This window comes from Trachemys scripta, chromosome 2, assembly GCF_013100865.1.
Source record: "Trachemys scripta elegans isolate TJP31775 chromosome 2, CAS_Tse_1.0, whole genome shotgun sequence".
Taxonomy (NCBI): Eukaryota; Metazoa; Chordata; order Testudines; family Emydidae; genus Trachemys; species Trachemys scripta.
Window position 1 is genome coordinate 210,804,677 of NC_048299.1, and position 22,046 is coordinate 210,826,722.

A 22,046-nucleotide genomic window follows, 5' to 3' on the forward strand; every position below is an offset into this window, starting at 1 on the left:
GTGGCTGGAGAGCGGCAACTGCTGACTGAGGGCCCAGCTCTGCAGGCAGCAGCACAGAGGTAAGGGTGGCAATACCATACCATGCCATTCTTACTTCTGCGCTGTTGCTGGCGGCGGCTCTGCCTTCAGAGCTGGCCTTCTGGCCAGCAGCCACCACTCTGAAGGCAGCACCGCCGCCAGAAGCAGCAGCGCAGAAGTAAGACTAGCAGTGCCACAACCACCCCTATAATAACCTTACGGAAATCCCACACACACACACACACACACTCTTTTTTAGCCAGGACCCCTACAATTACAACACCGTGACATTTCAGATTTAAATAGCTGAAATCATGACATTTATGGTTTTTAAAATCCTATGACTGTGAAATTGACCAAAATGGACCATGAATTTGATATGTCCCTAGCCAGACCTTATTACTAATTCCTAAAGTTACACCACCATTTTTTAAGTTGGTATTCTAATGGTATTAGTTTTTGCCAATGTAGGTTGCAGTTGGAGATGATAAGCCTTGATCCTTGGTCTTGATATGCATAAAAAGCCATATTTAATTATTTTCTGGTAACAACTATCTAATTGTGTGTGGACGTGTGTGTGCATGCGTGCGTGTTGTTTTTTCAATGGGTGGCTTCTTCCGTTCATTGTGTTCTGGTCTAGAATGTTGTAACCCGAGACATTACTGGACAAAGTGTGTCCATATTGCACTGTCTTGTCACTTCTGCTGTCTCCTGTTCGTCTGTAAATGCAATTCAGAAATGCCCTCTTGGGTTAAACAGACATGAACTTACTGCTTCCTATACATCAGACCATGTATCTACCTTAATTTCTATACTAGCGCTGCATATTAATTATTCTGTACATTGTACCGTACTACAGAAGTGAAAAAGTGACTAGTTTCTGGAACTCCTTCTTTCCAAGCTAATCAAATCTTTTCAAAACCTTTGTTCACTTTAACCTTGTTTTCACAACTTAGAAACTTCATCTTTCTTATCTGTTACTTTTTCTCTTTGTTTTTAAGTTTTATCAATCATTGTATCAAGTTTGATGAAGCCGTGTTTGTTAATAAGGGGGTTAACTTCCCTGCAAAGGGTCTAATATCTTTCCAGGGAAAATGAAGAGGATTTTTTTCCCCTTGCCTAATCCTTTCCGTAAGAAATATGCTCGGTACGTGCATTTGAAGACCGACACAGAGGTAGAGCTCCAGGTTCCATGAAGGCTGCCTTTACTAGCAGCTTTACAGTTGTCTGGTCAGTCTGAGCCAGTTGTATGTACTGTGGCTGGTCCCATCTGGCTATGTTGCCTGCAACCCCACTCAGAACTGCATGACAAGAAGAATGAGATTGCACCTAGTTAAAGTCTGCTCACAGTGGTATTTTACCCTCTAGTTTGGAATGTCTCCCAAGTGATAGAATTGCACGGCTTGTTTCCTTTAAGTGGCCATTCCTTATGTTTTAACACCTTGATCTTCAAGAAGTTTTTGCTGAACTCTTAAGTGGAAACAAGCCAGGAAGGAAAAGAAACAGGCTGCCCTTGCCCTAGCTTTTAAAATATGCACCCTTGTTCCCACTTTAAAAAACTTACCATGTATCTGAGGGGATTATTTATCTGGCTCTTATGAAGAGTAAGATTTAGAAACTCTGATGAAAGCATTCCTATTCTACCTATGTAAAATATATAGTGGTGGTGGTGGTGGGCGGGGGGGTGTGTGTGTATATATATATGTGTATATATATGTATATATATATGGTATTGTATGAAAAATGAAACTTATTGTCATATGGGATGCAGGGATCACTTAAATGTCAGAGTAGGATCCTGGGATCCTAACAAAAGATTTGTTTTAATGAGTTGTGATTTCACTTGTATTTTAAAGTATTGATCTGGCCCTTGGGGAAAATGTTAGTGAAGATTATACACAAAGATCTGCTGGTGTCTGAAAAAGGAAAAAATGGCAACTAAAGATCTTACTCTATTGTCAGAGTACTTTACCAAAAAGACTTCCTGCTTTGTTTGTGTATGAGCAGTAGGGCACCGTTAGTGTGTATTGATTCATGTTAGCCTCATGAACCAAATTTTATTGCTCAAGATACTAAGTGCTCTTTCAAAAGTATAAGTAATTTTAGACATGCGAACAGTGTAAATTTCGTCTTTACCAACTCTGTATACTGTACCTAAACTCTGTTATCCAGGGGTGATGTGGTCCATGTATGTAACTTGTAAGGACTTCAGGATGGAAGATGCTATATTTTGGCCAGATTGGAGTTTTAACTTTCTGTTGGCATATATCAATAATTTTATTTGTAACAAATATGAAAAAGTATGGAGGAATTTTAGCCAAAATGGTGTCCACTAAAAGCAGATGAACTGTATAATTGTTTATACTCTCAGGGCTGTCACTAGAGAATATAAAGTGATGAGAAAAGATAACTCTTGGTACAATAGCCACTGCAGTCTATGACTAAATCACAAGAATCTAACAAGCTGGACTGAATCACCAATCATTGCAATTCCTCCCACTCAGCTTTTGAGCTTCTTGACTGAGAAGCCTGAGGACATCTTGTGGGGGGGAGGGGAGTGTGTGTGATGGGAGCGGAGAGTCTTGCTACATCAAAGTTTATTTGTGGATTATTTGAGTTTCTTAGGTTTTTACTCTTTACTCCGTTCCTTGAAGGAAAATAGGCAACCTAACAAGCCTAACTTTTCCTCCTCAAGCCTTAAATATAATTCAGGTTGGCAGAGAGGTCTAGGGAGTTCATTTCTATGCTTTTTAATTCTGCTCAGTCATTTTTGTTTTAAAAACTGGTAACCTTAGGCCACATTGATGTAATCAAATCACAATTTATTGTGCATGTAAAGAGAGGGGGGCAGGAATTAGGAGTATGTGGTATAAGTGACCGTTTAGGATGGCAGGATAGGTAGATACCATTAAGTGGGTGGTCTCTTCTGAAAAATAATTGGAGTGGAACGTCCTGTGCTTTGGGAGTTGGTGCTGCTCATTACAGTACATGAAGCTTGGGCATCTCCTTCCACAGATGGTAAACTGAGAGCCCAGGTGGGACTTTAGTAATCACTCAAACCCTAAAGAAGAGAGGGGAGAAGGGAAGGGTACCATATCAGTTGTCAGCCCTAGGTGCGCATAAAGATAGTATTAGCACAACATTTTCTTGTGTCTGTACTTAAGCGTTTGTGTGTGCTTGATGCTTGTGAAAGTAGAGTACCTATCTGTGCTTGGTATGAGTGCTGTTTTCTGTGGGCAAAAGTGTTGCTGTACATTTGGGTACATTATCAGCTTTGCTTTTCACATGATGTACCAAAAACCTCCTAAGCTGATCAGAAACATGATCTTTTGGCCACTGCAGCAACCAAGTGCTCACTGATGGATTTAATTCTGTTTGCATCTGCTGAATTTCAGTGTGATTGTACAAGTAATGGTATTATTTTCTTCTCCATTTTAAAGCATAGAAGCAGATAGACTTACAAATAAAATCACCACAAATTAAATTAACTTGCCTTCTCCAGTACATTTTTAAAATTAAGAAATATTAACAATTAAGCTAAATGACCTAGTTGTTGCCAGTGTCATCTTTAAAACTGTAAAGTAGTAGTAATTAAAAAAATTTATGTTATTTATTCACCTTTCTTTGAGCATCGGTGAGCTATTTTGTCCTTTTAAACTCAAAGTAACATTCTTATTATGGTATTTACTTTCCTTTTCAATATTTTGCACCTAAGTGAGCATCTTTCTACTTACAACCAGGAAGTAACAGCACTAATGGTCATATACAAATTAAATAGCTTTTTTCTGTATCTGGAAGGGGTAAAATTTCAAAATTATTGGGAGTATAATACTTACACTGGACATAAATACTTAAATCTGATTTTTAAAAGAGTGTTCTCAAAACAATTTTATTCTTGTGCTTTCAGGTGCTGCTAAATCCAGTCCAGTTTCTAAACCAGGGTCCACACCTTCTCGTCCATCGTCAGCAAAAAAAGCCACACCAAGCAGCTCAGCATCCAAATCAGATAAAGATTTGGAAACACAAGTCATACAACTCAGTGAACAGGTAACTTTGCTTCAGCCACAGAATTAGTTATCAGTAGGGCCCTACCAAATTCATGGTCCATTTTGGTCAATTTCTCGGGCATAGGATTTTAAACATCATAAATTTCATTAGTTCCGTTAATTAAATCTGAAATGTCAAGATGCTGTAATTATAGGGGTCCTGAATCGAAAAGGAGTTGTCAGGGGCGGGGGTCTGCAAGGTTTTGTAGGGGGATTAAAGTACTGCTACCCTTACTTCTGTGCTGCTGCTGGTGTTGACTCTGCCTTCAGAGCTGGGCAGCTGGAGAGCAGCAGCTGCTGTGCAAGAGCCCCTCTCTGAAGCCAGAGCCGCCGCCGGCAGCAGCGCAGAAGTAAGGCTGGAGAGCAGTGGCTGTTGGCCGGGCTCCCAGCTCTAAAGGTAGCACCCCACCAGCAGCAGCGCAGAAGTAAGGGTGGCATGGTTCGGTATTGCCACCCTTATTTCTGTGCTGCTGCCTGCAGAGCTGGGCCCTCAGTCAGCAGCTGCCACTCTCTGAGCGCCCAGCTCTGAAGGCAGCAGCACAGAGGCAAGGGTGGTATGGTATGGTATTTTCACCCTTACTGCTGCGCTGCTGCTGGTGGGGCGCTACCTTTAGAGCTGGGAGCCCGGCCAACAGCCACTGCTCTCCAGCCGCCCAGCTCCGAAGGCAGCACAAGAGCAAGCATGGGAATACCACGATCCCCCTAAAATAACCCTTGTGACCTCCCTGCAACTCCCTTTGGGTCAGGATTCCCAATTTGAGAAATGCTGGTCTCCCCTGAGGAATCTGTATAGTATAGGGTAAAAGTACACAAAAGACCAGATTTCACAGGGAGAAACCCGATTTCACGATCAGTGACGCTTTTTTTGTGGCCGTGAATTTGGTAGGGCCCTAGTTATCACAAGCACTAGGAAAGATATGAAAAGTCATGAAACCGAAGATTACTCTATACTTATAGTAAAAGTACTGAGACAGAGCAAAACATTGAACAACTGAAAAATGAACTTCCGATTTCAGTCTGGATTATATTCACTTCACAGTGGTGAAGGACCTAACAAATGGAATAGATCAGCTACGAACGAAAAAGTGATGTCATTAAAAAAATGCTACTCTAACAGATGGCTGCAGGATGGCCAATGTTGTACCCATATTTTAAAAAGATGCCAAGGATGATTTTGGGTGAATCATACTGCAGGGTGAGGGCTGCCTTAAAGCTAGTTGTGATTGAATATGCATATTACAGTTTTACTTGAATACATAGCTGCATGGTTTGTAAGAAAAATTCTAGTCCCTCTAACATGTTGCATGAGAATTTAGGAAGAAAGAAGAATTGATGGATTTTATATATTTAGAGTTTAAAAGGTATCTTGATAATTATTTTGCCCTGTTATGAAGAATCCAGTAACATTTTGTGAGTTAAGTCTGTCCTTAAGGATTAAAACTTGTGATAGGAGGAATAATAAAAAAAATAATTTATTTTCACGAGGGAAAGAGGTTTAATAGTAGGGTGCCAGGGATCTGTAGTTGAATTCGGAGTTTGGTGGTGGTCAGTATACTTTGCTATCTGGAAGGAAGACAACAAAAAGGCAAAATACCTTTTTCAACTGAGAAAGAGATATACCTTTACATAGTGATTGACTGACCTATAGCAGTGGCTCTCAACCTTTCCAGACTACCGTGCCCCTTTCAGGAGTCTGATTTGTCTTGTGTACCCCCAAGTTTCACCTCACTTAAAAACTACTTGCTTACAAATTCAGACATAATAATACAAGAGTGTCACAGAATAATTACTGAAAAATGGCTTACTTGCTAATTTTTACCATATAATTATAAAATAAATCAATGGGAATATAAATATTGTACTTACATTTCAGTGTATACTATATAGGCAGTGTAAACAAATAGTTTTCTGTATGAAATTTTAATTTGATCTGACTTTGCTAGTGCTTTTTATGTAGTCTGTTGTAAAACTAGGCAAATATCTAGATGAGTTGATGTACCCAGGGAAGACCTCTGCGTACCCCCAGGGGTATGTGTACTCCAGTTTGAGAACCAGTGACCTATAGAACTTTTGTTACAGGATGTTATTGAAGATTAAACTAAGATTTTTAAAAATTAGACTTTTATATTAAGAATAGAGAACTTGATTTTCATTTCCACTAAAGATTCTTTACACCTGTTTGGCCTTAAACAGGCCTTAAATTAGGCATAAATTCCATTTACATCTGTTTTGAGGCCCCTTCACACTACTAGACTAGTGTACAGGGCCTTTAGTGGGTATGAGAATCAGGCCCGAATCGTAATTATACTAACTAGGACAGAATTACAAAGGCTGTCAGCCCTCGTGCTTCGGAGTAGAGACTGTGTATCTGTTTGAACAGGACTAAACACAACAGGGCCTGGATCCTGATTGGATCCTCTGTAAATATTTTTTTAAAAGTCTATAATGAACCAAAGTATAAACTAAATCATCTCTACTAGATTGCTGTATGTAGGAAAAATGAAAAATATAGAACAGGGCTCAAACATTATGCACCATATCCATATAGGTGCCTGAAGCTGGGCACCGAAGTCTGTGGTTAGGAGCCTAAATAAGTGCCCTGACTTTCAAAAGTGCCCAGTTCCCAGCAGTTTCTATTTTCTTCAGTGAGAGCTGGCAGGTGCTCAACACATTTGAAATCTTGGTCTGCATTTAGTCTTATATTTTCATATTTATTATGGCTTAAGTCACTGTCATATCTACCACTGACACATTTTTAACAAGTGTCTATCAGTAAAAATCCTGAGGACTGTGTACAAATGACTGACACTGAAAGGGTCAATATGGATGATTTAAGTGGAGCAAGCAATAATTATTGAGGAGTTGGCAAGTTTGCATTAAATCTTAGATTTTTAAAGAGGTCACTTGTTTCTGCTAACAAGACTTTTTTTTTTTAATAGTGACTGCTTGGCTGGCACTTCACTATTAAGTTTATAGGACCTTCTGCACCCTGCCTGCATAGTGCTCAGCTCCAAGGCAGAGAAGTAATGCTTCTAGGGCTGTGGAGCCAGCTTCATGATGCCCCAGTCTGAGTGCTGTGTGTCTGGAAGAGGCAGGAAGAAGCTCCCACACACCATAGTAACAGCCTAGCCACACCCAAGAAGTCCTTCACCAGCAACAGCCATCCCAATCATTTGTTTGGTTCACAACCAACAAAATGGCCAGAAAATCATCCCATACCTGGAATACCACAGTCCTTTGTGGCTGCAAAATATTGGGGCTATGGTGGGTCATGGGACAATTTTTCCACCTTTTTATGAGTTGCAGATCAAAAAAAGATGGCGAACCATTGCCGTGTTACCTTAGGTGTATAGGCAAAATTAGAAGATCTCAACTACTGAGGCTGTCCATACAGTTTGTTTTTTCCACTATAGCTTCATTTAATGAATAACAAGCTTTCTAAGTTTTCATGACAATTTCAGGTTGCCAGGAAAAATTAAACAGGAATTGAGGACTCTGTTCTAGTTTATATGAAACCTGTTATTTTAATACAGTCAGGATTAACTATAAATGAGTGCTTAGCAAATGAGTGAAACAGGTATAGTGGTGAAAGAAAGCTGGCAAAGTGTATCTTGGAACTAGATTCTCATGTACAGGTGTCAATTAAGAGAGTTACTTTGAAACTCGAGCAATTTCGGCTTTTGTCTCATGCGGCCATCATGGACTTTTCTTGTGGCCACAGCACAGCCTCCTGGGCGGTGATTGTGGTGGGGCGGGGGCAGCGCAGTGGCTCATCCCCCAAGGCTGCCAGCAGGGGTTCAGCCCTGCCCCCCTCTGGAGCCACAAATGCCAGAGGATCAGCCAGCCAGTCTGAGTTGGTCACCTTACTGGGAACGCTGGGGCTTGGGCTTCCTGCTTCAGCTCTGGGGTGGCAGACAGCAGGCTCCAGCTGTGGGGCGTCAGGCACCAGCTGCGACTCTGGCCCCAGCTGCATGGTGGTGGGTGCTGGCCTTGGGCTCACCACCCCTCCATCACCCCTGGCCCTCACTGCCTCCCTACCCACCTCTCCATCCTGGACTTAATTTGTCCCCGAGCTTGCCAGGGATGAGTAAATCTGCTGTGGAAAGTAATATTTGTATGTCTGTTAATACCACTTTTCACTGCCTCCCAGCTAGCTAGCAAGTCTGCTTATATAAATAAAACGTACAAATATCACTTTTCACAGCAGCAGACTTACTAGCTAGCAAGTCTAATAAAAAAAGCAACCAAAAAAGCAAAAGAAATATAGAGGTTCCTAAATATCTCAGAATATTAAATTGAAGACCATATAGACATGTTCACAGGTTTGCCACACTGTATACACTGTGATTAATTCTGGTACAAGGAACACCACAACAGCAAAAGAAAAGAACATGAAAAGCACCTTGTGTTTCTATTCTGTGTAGGTCCAGTAAAGAATAGAGACAATTGTATTTATTATTGAGTTTGCAACAACAACAAAAAAACCCTACCTAAATAAATTACAATGATTTGGACATGTATTTGTGCAGATTTATTTGTTTTTCCTAAAGTTAAATAAGTATTTTAGGAAAAATTGTCAGAGTGGCCACCAGCAAGAGTTGATGGCCACTCTCTGAGGCCACCAAAAAATTTGTTGTGAGAACCCCATCAAGAAGTACCTGGATCAACCACCTGAAAGCTAGTATTTCAGAACTATCACTACATTTTATGCCAGCATAAGAGAATTCTGAAACCCAGCACCAGACCAGTTAAACAAGTGAAGAAAGGTATAAGCAGCCACGCACAGTACTTGCACTCAAAGATTTTTTTAAAAATGTATTAGGTCATCTAATTATTATTCTGCCAAGGCAGGATTGACAGAAAACTAAAAAAAATTATCAGGAAACAAAGCTAAATATTTTTAAGGAGTAGATAAATTTTAGGATAAACAATACTTACAACAAATGTACATTAATTCAGCCAAAGTAGAAATGCGGCCATTATGAATATTGTGTTAATTGCCATCGCAAATGGCACAGCTTGGCACTTATAGCAGTCTCAACAGAGCCAGGTTTTAGTCCTAGATCCAGAGCCACTCTGTCATTGTAGCTTGCTATTGCTATGTATTACCACAGCACTGAAACATTCTGTAAAAATGGTCCCTCTAGGGTCAGGGTTGAGGTGCATTGATGGGTATTATGGGGAAGTTTACACTGCTCTGCCTATACTGCTTTGTGAACAAGGATATCCTTATTCAGACAGTCTGGCACCTTTAACAACTACTAAATACACCTTAAGTTTAAAGATTTGTAAAAAAAAGTATATATATTAAGATTATGCCTGTTATGCACTGTCCTGTATTGTAGGCAAAAATCACTCATATCTGTCTCACAGATGGCATATGCTGTGCTCCTGTTATTGGAATATGTATGTTTTATTTACAGGTACATTCATTAAAACTTGCACTCGAAGGCGTGGAGAAGGAAAGGGATTTCTACTTTGGAAAATTAAGGGAGATTGAACTTCTCTGCCAAGAACATGGGCAAGAAAATAATGACCTTGTCCAAAGGCTAATGGAAGTCCTTTATGCTTCAGAAGAACATGTAAGTGCAAGATGGTCTTTATTCTCGTATATTTCCTTAATGAAAACAAACAGGCACTATATTGGGTCACGTTCTCTAGGCAGATCAGCACAGACTGTTGCAACTTAGTCTTTTTAATAAATGTCAATGTAAAAAAAACCACTTTGCATCTAAAAACCAGTATTTTTTTGCTATTGGTGAATGCACTGAAGGGGTTGATAGCTTTTTAGCGCAGTTGTGTAAATCTTGTGCGCTCTAATTTTGTTGAGACGTTAATCTGAAACAGAAGGGGACGTCATAAGCATTTTGAAGTATTTTCATATATTCTTGTTCCTGCCTCTGCTTTTTTCCTGCTGCTGCAATTATACAGAAATTTCTTTGTAATCCTGTACCTTGACATGTTCTTGAAAATCAGATTGCATAAATGTGATGAAATATAGAGGTTCCTAAATAGCTCAGAATATTAAATTGAAGACCAGATAGACATGTTCACAGGTTTGCACACATGCACACTGTATACATTGATATTAATTTTGGTACAAGGAACATATTTGCTTTTTTATTTAGCATTTTTGTCCTGTTGCTATAGGCAGAATCTTCAGTGCACAAAACCCAATAATCTTTTGTCCTTTTCAGTCTAGCAATATTTCAGAATTATTTTATCTGGAAGATTAAGCAAGAATCTCACTAGTATTATAGACATAGCACTGTAAACATTTAATAGAGCAGGAAGAAGAGGGCTGACAAAGGATACTGACTAAATTCCTTAGATATGTTCAGGGGTAATGACTCCATGAGAATTTAGTTGGAATTATTCCCATTCATGTTAGCTAAATCCCTGTGTTCACTACTCTCAAGACTGACACCACATACATACACACACCCCCACCCCTCCGTCTCCAGTAGACCATAACTTTGGTTCCAGAGTGTATTGGCATCAAGGTACTCTCACTGTACTGTGGTTTTGTTGACACTTCCTTATTTAGCACCTATTCTCAGATGATAATTTCAGTAGTAGTTGGTTTAGTTGTCTTGAGATAAGATTATTGAGTCATTAAAAGCAAGGGTAGAGTAATTTACCTTGTGTAGTTTTAAAAACACTATCAAGAACTTGAAAATTGTAATTATGATCTTGATGATCACTCACAGCTAAAACTGACTGGAAGTGGGAGGGATTCGTGGAGGTTTCCTTAGGGAACAAACCAGTATTTCAATACTGATAGGAGCAAACATTTTAAAAAAAACTTGACCAGACATATGAGCAAAGTCATAAAAACTGCACATATATAGTGGTCAAAGGAAATGTCTGGATGCAAGAACAGTGATTTATTTGTAAAGGGAAGCCCTTCTCCCCATATCCCTATCACATCTGTTTGTTTGTTGGCTTGAATTGTTAAGCGACTTCCCAGCTAAAAAATGTTTGTTGATTCCCTTTTCTTTAGCTTTCATTATTGGCAAAACACATCTCAAAATTCAGCTTACCTCAGACCATAGTTCTGAGCCCTTTGTCTGGTTCCTTCCATCCTCCCCACTAGGAATGTCATAAACTAATAGCTGCACAAAAACATTTAGCATATACAGTGCATCCTCACCTGAAGTCTGTGACCAAGAAGAGTCTACGGGTTTCATCTTACTATTACAGCCCTGTTCTCCCACATCTGGATACAGATAACTTCCATGGAATTATTCATATTCTGCAATGGGAAAATTGAGCCCCTTGCTTTATTGGGTGTCTTTCCTCATTAGCTCTTTGGTGCTCAGTTTGGTTTAACTGAGGTAAGACATCAGCGCACTAGCACTTAGAGCCAAAGAGCTAGGTGCTCTGATGCTAACCGTGGAGAGGGTACTTGCATAGCTTGCCTACTCTTTCTTTTGCAGTTTCTTCTCTTTTCCTTGGCTTGCCTTGCCTTTGAGTTCTATTTTTCTGCCTGTGCAGTGAATCTGTTCCTCATCTCCAAGTTAAATTTTCTCTCTTTCGCTGAGCATTTTATAGGCTAATCCCTTGGTAACAGCAGTTAGGATTTCCTGAGCCCCAATGAAAGGGAGCCCCAACTCCCAAAGCTACAAGCAGCTCCAACATTTCTGGTTTCTTGCTAATGAGTTCTTGCTAAATCCAGCTTTGGTTTAACCTCTGGTCCAGAAAGTCCCAAACTGCTAATGAAAGAGCTGGAGCGTAGGGGCTGTCAGTGAAGCGAAAAGGTTAACTTAGTGTTCAGGGTGCATTTTAGATATCAAGGGTCATGAGGCTTTCCTCAGCAAAAAGTTATAGTTAGAACAAATCATTCCTGGCAAAGGCCTCATGCTTGAAATATCATTGTTGACTTAAATTTGTTTTCAGTTCATATTTCCAGTAACCTTTTGGTAGCGCTCACATGCCCTGGTTCATTTAAGTTGTAATTTTACAGGCATATATTGTATTCTTTCTAGAGAGCATGCCCTATTCAGACATCCCAATTGTTTTTATTCAGGACAGACAAATCCCTATATTTAATAGCTCTTTCTTTTAAATAAACTTAATTTTTCTGAAAAGTTCTGAATTGACAGGACTAGAGACTGGAGCTCAACTCTCAGATCAGCTACCCCCTAAGCAGGGCCGTCTGTAGGATATATGGGGCCCTACGCAGTATTATTAAACTGGTGCCCCTATGCTGGCGCATTCAGCTCTGTGAATACTGGTTCCCCTACACTGGTGCCCCTATGCCGGGGCAACTGGTGCCCCTAGGTTGGCTCTGTGAATACGGCCCCTGCCTTTTTCCTAGTAAGGAGACTGCTGTGTTTGTGGGAGCCGACCCACTCTTACCTGCTGTTCCAGTCATAGCCGTGGACTCTATGGGTGGGTACTCCAGGGCTGGAGCACCCACAGGGAAAATTTAGTGGGTGCAGAGCACCCACTGGCACCATGCTCCCCCCCCCCCTCTGCCTCCCTCCCCCAGCACCTCTCGTGCGTCAGTGGCCCAGGGCTTACCAACTCCTCCCCCTTCCCTCCCAGCGCTTCCTGAGTGCAGCGAACAGCTGATTTGCGGCGTTCAAGCTCCGGGAGGGAGGGGGAAGAGCGGGAATGGGGTGTGCTCGGGGGAGGAGGCATTTAAGAGAGACAGATACTGGGTCATTATTTTTTTTAGTAAATGTATTGCTTATGTCATGGATCTGCTGAGAACTGAACTGAGACTTCAGTTAGCAAGTAAAACATTTGATAGTCTGTTTAGCCTAACAGCTTTCAGTCACTTTTGAACTGGGGTAATTCAGTTTTGTAATCCAGAGGTGAAAGTCTTCATATCCAGTTATGAATCCCTGAGCCATGCAATTCTGGCTTGTAGCAAAAAAATTTGCTTCTTCTGTTCTCTCCCCTAAACAGTTTAGTCTCTTGCAATTCAATGGAAGCTAAAAGCTTGCCGTTATTAAATGCTTTAGTACATATCTATCCCTGTCAGTCACTCAGCTAAAGGTTCTCAAGCAGTTTGTCTACATTTAGTAATTTTTAGCACCCTACTGCTCCAGTCCCTCAGAAAGAAACTCCTATTGAAAGAGACACTTCTGAAGTAGTTGGGCTTCATAATACCTGACTTTGCTTGCACCTGAGCAGTTAGATGGTGGCTCAGTGTATGAGTCAGATAAATTGAAGAGTCAGGTTATTCACAGCTGGAAAGCTAGCATCTCTGTTGGGGGAAGCCTGAGGTGAGACAATCCTACGATATAAGCTAGAAGTAAATGCTTTTTAGGGTTCAGAGTAGCAGCCATGTTAGTCTGTATCCTCAAAAAGAACAGGAGTACTTGTGGCACCTTAGAGACTAACAAACTTATTAGAGGTGTTGTTCAAATAGACTCTGCGGTCCTAAAGTGATTGTGCATAGTGAAAGTCTGACTTACCTATTTAATTTTTATAGGTACAGACTGTATAAACTGAGAAATTTATGCCCAAATTTCAGAACAACTTCTTCAGGAGTGGCCAGGGCACAGGGAGAATTTGCCATTTCCAGCCCAAGAAAACCATTCCTCATACAGAAGACTACCAGTCTTGTTCAGAGTAGGTTCCCAAGCCAGTTCTTAGCTCATGATTAGCGGCTTTCCCTAGCACATGTACAAGGTCAATATGTACAGGTTTATTATAATATGCTGTATTTTCTAACTGGTGTGTCAGGGTGGATTGATTTAAATCAAATTTATTCAAATCACTGATTTTAATCATGATTTAAATCAGCAGCCATGAAACATGATTTAAATTATTGATTTAAATCATGTTTTACATTCATACTTTTTAGTTATTTTCCTGAAGAAAGGTTGATTTTCGTTGCTTGGTAATCATTAACACATCTTGATTTGCAACTAAATATAGTCCTTACATTAAATCTGGTGTTTGTGTTAATCAGGGGGATATCTATACACTTTTATTTAAGCAATTATATACATTAATTTTTTGCTTGTTATTTGTGTTAATTTCAGTGGTGCCCAAACTTTTCCTGTCACGCCACCCCCCATACCAGTAATAGAATCTGTCCACGCTCCCTCTCCATTACAGCACAGACAAGGATTTCTCAGCAGAGGAGCTTGGGCTGAAGGTGGAGCAGGGGGGTAGAACTGGAGCTGCGGGAGGAGCTGGGGCTAGAGGCAGAGCTGACCTGGGAACAAAGAGGGAATGAGGGCAGAGCTGGGCTGGCGGCAGAGTGGAGCTGGGGTTGGGGTTGGAGATGGAGCTTGGGTGGGGCAGAGCAGGGGGTGGAATGGAGCTGTGGCTGGGGCTGGAGCTGGGGGCAGAGCAGGGCTGGGTGGCACTCCCTCCCTCTCTCCCATGGGGGCTGGCCAAGCCCTGTGATGTGATCCCCAAACGTTCCTCCATGCCCTCCCGGGGGGGAGGTGCCCCCTAGTTTGGGGACCACTACTCTATTTGGATGGAAATTCAAATGCAATTAAAAATGCACAAAACCAGCATTTTATTTTTTTATTAAATAAAACTGCTTTAAATATGCTGGATATGTAAGACAAAAAAGTTTATCAAAACATGTTTTGCATTTAAAACTAACTGATTTATAACCTGTATTGTCTGTAGTAAGTAAATTGAACTAATTGTTTCTGGTCATTATATCCTTCAAGATTTTAGAATTTATAGATCCATCCTTGTTCATATCACTTGGCCTTGGGCCAGGCTCATAGAATATCAGGGTTGGAAGGGACCTCAGGAGGTCATCTAGTCCAATCCCCTACTCAAAGCAGGACCAAGCCCAATTAAATCCCCAAATGGCCCCCTCAAAGATTGAACTCATAACCCTGGGTTTAGCAGGCCAATGCTCAACCCACTGAGCTATCCCTCCCCTCCTCTCCTCTCCTCTCCTCTCCTCTCCTCTCCTCTCATATCTAGCTTTTATTCATAGATTGCTAGAGGAAAAACAAGCTTTCCTGCTTTTTTAACTCCCATCTGCTTTCTTAACTTGAAATAAACTAGTCTTTGAACTGAACTAGTTGAATAAACTGAAATGAAGAAAATATTCTGTCTCTGTTTAGCACTTCAACAAACTCAGGTGACATCTACCAGTATAATGGTTTTGACTGTCTTTAAAATTTGGCAGCAAACATGTACTGCTTGATATTTTAATGTTTAAATTAAATAATTTTAAGATTGTAATAAGTTTTGGCCTCAACGTAGGTTGTCAATTTCAAATTTAATTTTAAATAGTGTATTTAAAAAAAAAAAACCCTGTATTTAGCTTAAATAAAATCCAATTTAAATAATGAAGGAAGCAGATTTTAAAAAAAATCATTGATTTTAATTTACCCTGGCATCTTATCAGACAGATAAACACCCACGGAGGTCACTTTAATACCCGAGATTAGGAGCATCTGTGCTAATATTTTGACTTTTGTGTATCGTTCTGTTTTTATTTTGTTTAACTTCCCATCTGAAAAGGACCATTCCTACGTGAGCTGGGTCATGTGTAACTGTAGATAGATGACAGGTTTCAGAGTAGCCGCCGTGTTAGTCTGTATCCGCAAAAAGAACAGGAGTACTTGTGGCACCTTAGAGATTAACAAATTTATTAGAGCATAAGCTTTCGTGGACTACAGCCCACTTCTTCGGATGCAAGAAGTGGGCTGTAGTCCACGAAAGCTTATGCTCTAATAAATTTGTTAGTCTCTAAGGTGCCACAAGTACTCCTGTTCTTTTTGTAGATAGATGGGCAAGGTTGAGGCTGCTGTATCTCTGTGTACTGCTGGAACTCATATGTACAGCTCCCAGCCCGGGTTTACTTAATGTAGTCCTAAAGTTTTATAAGCCTTGAACCCTTTAAATTCTATCTGTGACAATGGGCTGTTTAATATTAATGTTAAAAGCCATTTTGGCGTGATGTACCAATAATATATGTAATAAGGCCACTTCTCCCAAGGGGTCCCAAAGTGTTAAGCTATAATTCTCCTGATCGACACCTGGTATCTGCCTGAAAATTGCTTTTCCTTTAGCTTCCTAAATGAAGGATGATTCAGTTTGTTCAATTTGGGATTTTCCTACTCTTGGAAACAAGCTCAGCATTGACACCAAATATAAAAAGCCTTATTCTGCCTTCCCTATCCTCTAGAAACATATAGTTACCTGCTAAAATGGAAACACTTTATTGCATAACCTGCTTTGAATTAAACTGAGAAGCCTCATTTTCTCTCCATCAGACTCTTCGCCTCCCTCCTCTCCTTCCTTTCCCCCCCCCCCCTAAATTTGAAAATTAGCAATATCCGTTTTGGAGAGTTATTTACACCAATCATGTCTAACAAAAATTGTCTGGAGATAGCAATTCCTGCAAAGGTATTGCATTGTTAATGGTGCAACTTGAATGGCAGCTAAGCAAAGTTGTCCCCCCGCCCCTCAGTCGTAGTCAGCTAGCTATCACTAATGTAGGTGAGGGATGAACTATGTAGGACCTTTTCAGTAAAATCATTCTCCAGAATGATGAAATCTGCTGAGACAAAGTATAGCTTTTAATGGTGCTAGAGTCAATGGGAATATGGAAAAGGTCAGACATAATGTCATTAACAGTAGCCAGTGAAGTCAGTGAATGCTGAACTGAGATTTGTTCAAAGGAAATAAATACGTTTTGCTATTTAATTATTCTTAAGGTACATTTTGTGGATTAAATAAAACTCCCAGCAAAGTTTAGGTATCCTTTTAAACTTTGATTTAGGTTAGCAGAATCGTGCATAAAACAACTAGGGAAAATAAAAATATCTGTTTCCATCCAACTTTTGAATGCAAGACTGTATTTCACTCAATTGTAAAGCATTCTGGACCTTGTGCATTTTATAATGTAATTTAGCAGATCATGCTTATGTGATAATGCTTAGCATTTAGTTTTGCTGGGCTGGGGAAGGGCAAGAAAATCTGCTCCCTAGTGCACCTCTGCATGAGTCAGCGATACTGTATTGTAGGGGAAAGGAGGAAGAAAAACTAGATCTGCCATCTGTGCTAGCCAGCCCCAGAGAGGGGCTTGTCAGGACTGCATTGTGGCCCTGCCCCCAAAGCATCCTCAGAGCTGCATTGGGGAAAATTCTTCCAAAAGGTAGCACGTTGTTCTGGCCAGTGCTGCTCCTGTGAGTATGGTGCTTCCTTTCTCTCCTCAGTTTGGATAATATTACTGCCAATCCTAAATGTTCAAAAGTGATGAGTCAGGCCCAAAAAATCATGAGAATGTGGGGGAGGGATAGCTCAGTGGTTTGAGCATTGGCCTGCTAAACCCAGGATTGTGAGTCCAATCCTTGAGGGAACCACTTAGGAATCTGGGGCAAAAATCAGTACTTGGTCCTGCTAGTGAAGGCAGGGGGCTGGACTCGATCTTTCGAGGTCCCTTCCAGTTCTGGGAGATAGGTATATCTCCATATATTATATTTAAATGTTGGGTTCTTTTTAAATGCGCCTTCTAGCTTTTGAGCCTTTCAAGCTTCTAGCCATGAAGGCTAGACTTTTTTTTTTTCCTTCAGCCTAAGCCTAGGTACTCGTGTAATGATATAACTGAAGCTTTATGAAAAACAGCAAATATTGGGGTACTTGCAGTAAAATCATGAGTTGGCAACACTGCTCAGACTCTTATGAGCCATCATTGAATTTTAAGAGACTTGACCAGGGGTAGGTGAATGACAAATCAGGGAATATGTATCAGGCACTCTTCATTTAGCCACTTGGTCACATCCCTTATCAAACTCTAGCTTACAGATAAACTACCTATTCTTTAATGCTCATTCATAGGAACAATATGTCATTTAATGCTGTTCAAATCAACAGCATTTTGGGGGGGAATAATCCCAGCTCCCATCAAGCACAAACTGGTTAAAATAAAATCCATATATTAACTAATAAATGGGTCGATCTGTTATAAATAGGGCTGTCGGTTCATCACAGTTAATGCATGCAATTAACACAAAACAAATTAACTAGATTTTTAAAAGACACAATCGCAATTTTAATAGCACTGTTAAACAATAATACAATACTAATTTTGGGTGTTTTTCTACATTTTCATTTCATTTTTACATTTGATTTTTAGTTACAACACAGAATACAAAGTGTACAGTGCTCACTTTATATTATTTTTATTTCAAATATTTGCAGTGTAAAAAAAGATAAACAAAAGGAATAGTATTTTTCAGTTCACCTCATACAAGTCCACTCAGTCCTACTTCTTGTTCAGCCAATTGCTAAGACAAGTTTGCTTACATTTATTGGTGATAATGCTGCCCGCTTCTTATTTACAATGTCACCTGAAAGTGAGAACGAGTGTTCACATGGCACTGTTGTAGTCGGCATTGCAAGGTACACCTCTACCCGGATATAACGCTACCCGATATAACACAAATTCTGATATAACGCGGTAAAGCAGTGCTCCGGGGGGGGCGGGGCTGCGCATTCCGGCGGATCAAAGCAAGTTCGATATAACGTGGTTTCACCTATAACACGGTAAGACTTTTTTGGCTCCCAAGGACAGCGTTATATTGAGGTAGAGGTGTATTTACGTGCCAGATATGCTAACCGTTCATGTGCTCCTTCATGCTTTGTCTTGTTGGCGCTAAAGTTTTACATTGTTTTGTTTTTGAGTGCAGTTATATAAAAAAGAAGAAGAATTTCTACATTTGTAAGTTGCATTTTCACGATAAGAGATTGCACTACAGTACTTGTATGAGGTGCAATTATTTTTTAATCGTTTGACAGCCCTAATTATAATGTAATTCCATGATGGATCTGTGCTTTCCCCAGCTATTAGCTGCAGCCTATGTTCAAGTGGATTTGTCTGAATTGTTCTCTAGGACCAGTTGTGCAGTTTTAACCTGTTTACCACAGTCACGTACCACAGGCCACTGCAGCAGACTGTATTAAACATGGTCTTATCCCAGTTTTCAGAGTCTTTAAGTAAAAAAAGAAAAGCTATCCCAAAGTGCTCTGAAACTTATTTTTCCATAAAACTGTTACGAGTCATGTTACCTAGTATGCAACCTTTATTCCACTGAACGAGTCTCTTTTGTACTGGAAATGAAATTCTTCAAATATTAACCCCTTAGTCCCAAAGGTTCATCCCATTATATTAAACAGACATACTTGCAAAATAGTTTGGATATTGAAAATAAAGGGGATGTGGGAGTGTCCAACACAGATGTCTTGCCTTGGTAGGCTTGAAATTATGGCTACCCGTTGTCCTCATACTTGAATGAAAATTAGGAGCCAAAACATAGAGAGTAGGTTAAGTGCTATGGTAATATATCCAATCAGGAGTGTGTTCTGTTGAAGTCTCTTTTATTTTTTTATTTTTGAACATGCAGGAGAGCCACACAGACGAGCATGAAGGCGAGGAGCAGGTCCATGAACAGCCCCAGCAACAGGAAGAATACTGACCTGTCCAACATCTTTGACAGTTTTCATTCTGTGTGGGAACTTTCTTCTGGAGAAAGGAACATGTGTGGCCTCAAACTCAAAACCAGTCACTCCCAGTCTGCCATTAACATTTATGTACCGTAGCGAGTGCCAGCAAACCACTGCATTCTGTACCCATATTTTGCCAAGATGCATTTGCAGAAGTCTTCTTTCAGTGTGTCTACCTGAGAGGTCGTAGGGCTACATCACCTACTGTACATCACTGCAACTTCACCACTTGGCTGCTTGAGATTTGTTCCGCTTTTTAAAAAATATATATATTTATTTTTTCTTTTTGTCTTAAGTATGATACGTTTGTAATTTGTTCTAAAATGTTTATATTGGCATCTCTTGTGGCAAGAAGTATTGTACCACTAGATGTGTTTGTCACTTGGTGGTGCTTTGGTATTTTCAAGTACATCTGCCTCGGGGCATAAATTTGGTCAAACAATTGGAACAAAGGGATACATTAGAAGTGATACTCAAGCTATAATGATGAGGTGTGTGTTGTGGAGGGAAAAGGCGTATGTGACTCATATCGTTCCTATCCTGTATTCACAAAACAGAAGGCAAAGCAACAGTTTCCCTAATAAAGATTTAAAACCCACTGACTGTTTTACACCAAAGCATGTTAGAAAGCTGCACGATATGTTTTTATTTCTGGAAGATACATGTCTACTTAACTGTTTGAAAGTCCTCTCCATTTCCTGACTTTTCAACAGAAGCTTTCCCTGCTGCTTTCTTTTGAAGGACCTGTATTGATTAGAAATTCTGTCGCTGCCTCCAGCTCAGTGCTGATTCAGGAGACAACAATCTCCTCTCTCTCGCAGCTGCATCTGCAGAATACCATCTCTGACCTTGTATTCTGCCTGCCACCCCTACAAATGAGGATCAAGTGGATCAGCCATTCCTCTTTCCTATTCTTGCTTCCTCTCCCCTTGGCCATACACCTATGGAAGATGAAGACTTCCTTACTGGGGCTAGGCATGTCCAAGGTTGATTTGCAGCAAGCCAGCTGCAGAACCAGTCCTGAAACTCTTAAGAGATTCTCCTTTTAAACATGAAATGATTTGAATACTGATTGAAGGATATTTTCCCCATTCGTGCTTAGGCCAGTTTGCATGCTTAGTGAACCAGCCAGAAGTCCTGTTAGAGGTAAAGAACACATGAGCAGGGGATCACCTGCAAGGCACAAAAACAGTTCTGCAGGCTGACTGACCTTACTACTGGATAGGTTGGCCCAGTGCAGAACCAGAATGTAGAGAATTCTGTGCCAAGGGTGTTTCTTCTTAATTAGGGTCCTTGTTACCCTCATCTAAATTATGGCATTTTATAGGCAGAAATATAGCATAAAATACATTTGAAAGCATTCCTTATTTAAAAAAAATCGTAAAATTGCACATTTTGGATCTATTTCTGAATCAGTATTGCCTTTCTTTTACACTTGGTGTTCCTAGCTTCCATCACTTGATTTCTTAATTCTAAATTTATTACTTCGGTTATTTGATTTGGCAGGCACAAGGAAAAGTCTCATCCCAAGCTACCATCACTCAGAAGCTCAATAAAACCTTCTGAATGGTGTATCTTTTTAAATCTTTATGGAGTTGCTTTACTGATTAAGCTCTAAATTTATACTGAAGCAGAAGGTTTTTTAATTTAAAAAAAATCTTTAATTCTCATCTTTTGCAGCAAAGTTCATCTAATTTAGTTAAATGTGAGCAATCACTCCTACTGAGTTTCATACCACAGCCAGTACATAAAATACCTTTAAACATTAGAACAGGTGTTTCCATTTCCTCAATTGCTCCCTCGGCTCAGCAGCATAGTATCCAGTCCCTGTGGGTTGAAAGAGTTTTCTGGCCCTGACCCCAGCATTGATAATAATAATACTAATAGGTAGTGGAAGAGCTGTACCCTGCAATGTAGCACTTCCATTGCTATTTTTAGCTTAATTGATTTGCTTGGTTTCAATTAAAATCCTATACATAAAGCAAATTAAAAAGTGAGGAGTTTTTTATAAGGATATAAAATATATTCCCGTGATCCAGCATAGATAGATAGATCCAGGATATTTTCTGTCTAAAATATCAGCATTTAGGGCCCAGTTCTTAATTTTGTCTCAAAAATTTCCATTAGCATCTGCAGAAGTTCTGGTGGTGCAAGGAATTCAGGATCAGACCCTACCCTGCTACTGGCATCAGCACCAGATTGTGATCCCTGATACAATTCCATCATCTTTCCATTTATAGGCAAGCAGACACTGGAGAGCGCTTCCTTAAAAAGTGCTTTTGCAAGGCTGCAAAATGATTAGATTTTTCTGCTTGTGAGGTGGTTCTTGACAAGGCTACACTGCCCTACCCCTTTCAGCTATAAGTATAAAAAAGCCAAACTGTCCTTTCCTCCCTTTCTTCTTACTCTGCCTTGTAATTGGTCTGTGGAGTATAACCCGTTCACTGCGTTGTATCAGGCAGGAAGTGATTGATGTAGGGCACAGGAATGGTAGTTACCTTCCCAAGCCAGAGAGCCTCAAATGTGCTGAGGAGT

The 22,046-nt window shown here is 40.2% G+C and overlaps 1 protein-coding gene across 3 annotated transcripts in view; it reads left to right on the forward strand.

The window, feature by feature from the left end:
* Positions 1 to 21,160, forward strand: part of MAPRE2 (microtubule associated protein RP/EB family member 2) — a 145,482-nt gene extending 124,322 nt beyond the window's left edge. For all 3 annotated transcript variants that reach the window (XM_034762886.1, XM_034762885.1, XM_034762887.1), the window contains 3 exons: positions 3,926 to 4,065; positions 9,488 to 9,646; positions 19,412 to 21,160. In XM_034762886.1, coding sequence (XP_034618777.1) covers positions 3,926 to 4,065; positions 9,488 to 9,646; positions 19,412 to 19,483 — 371 coding nt within the window. In that variant the 3' untranslated portion in view covers positions 19,484 to 21,160. The remainder of the gene's footprint in view (positions 1 to 3,925; positions 4,066 to 9,487; positions 9,647 to 19,411) is intronic.
* Positions 21,161 to 22,046: the final 886 nt, after the last annotated feature.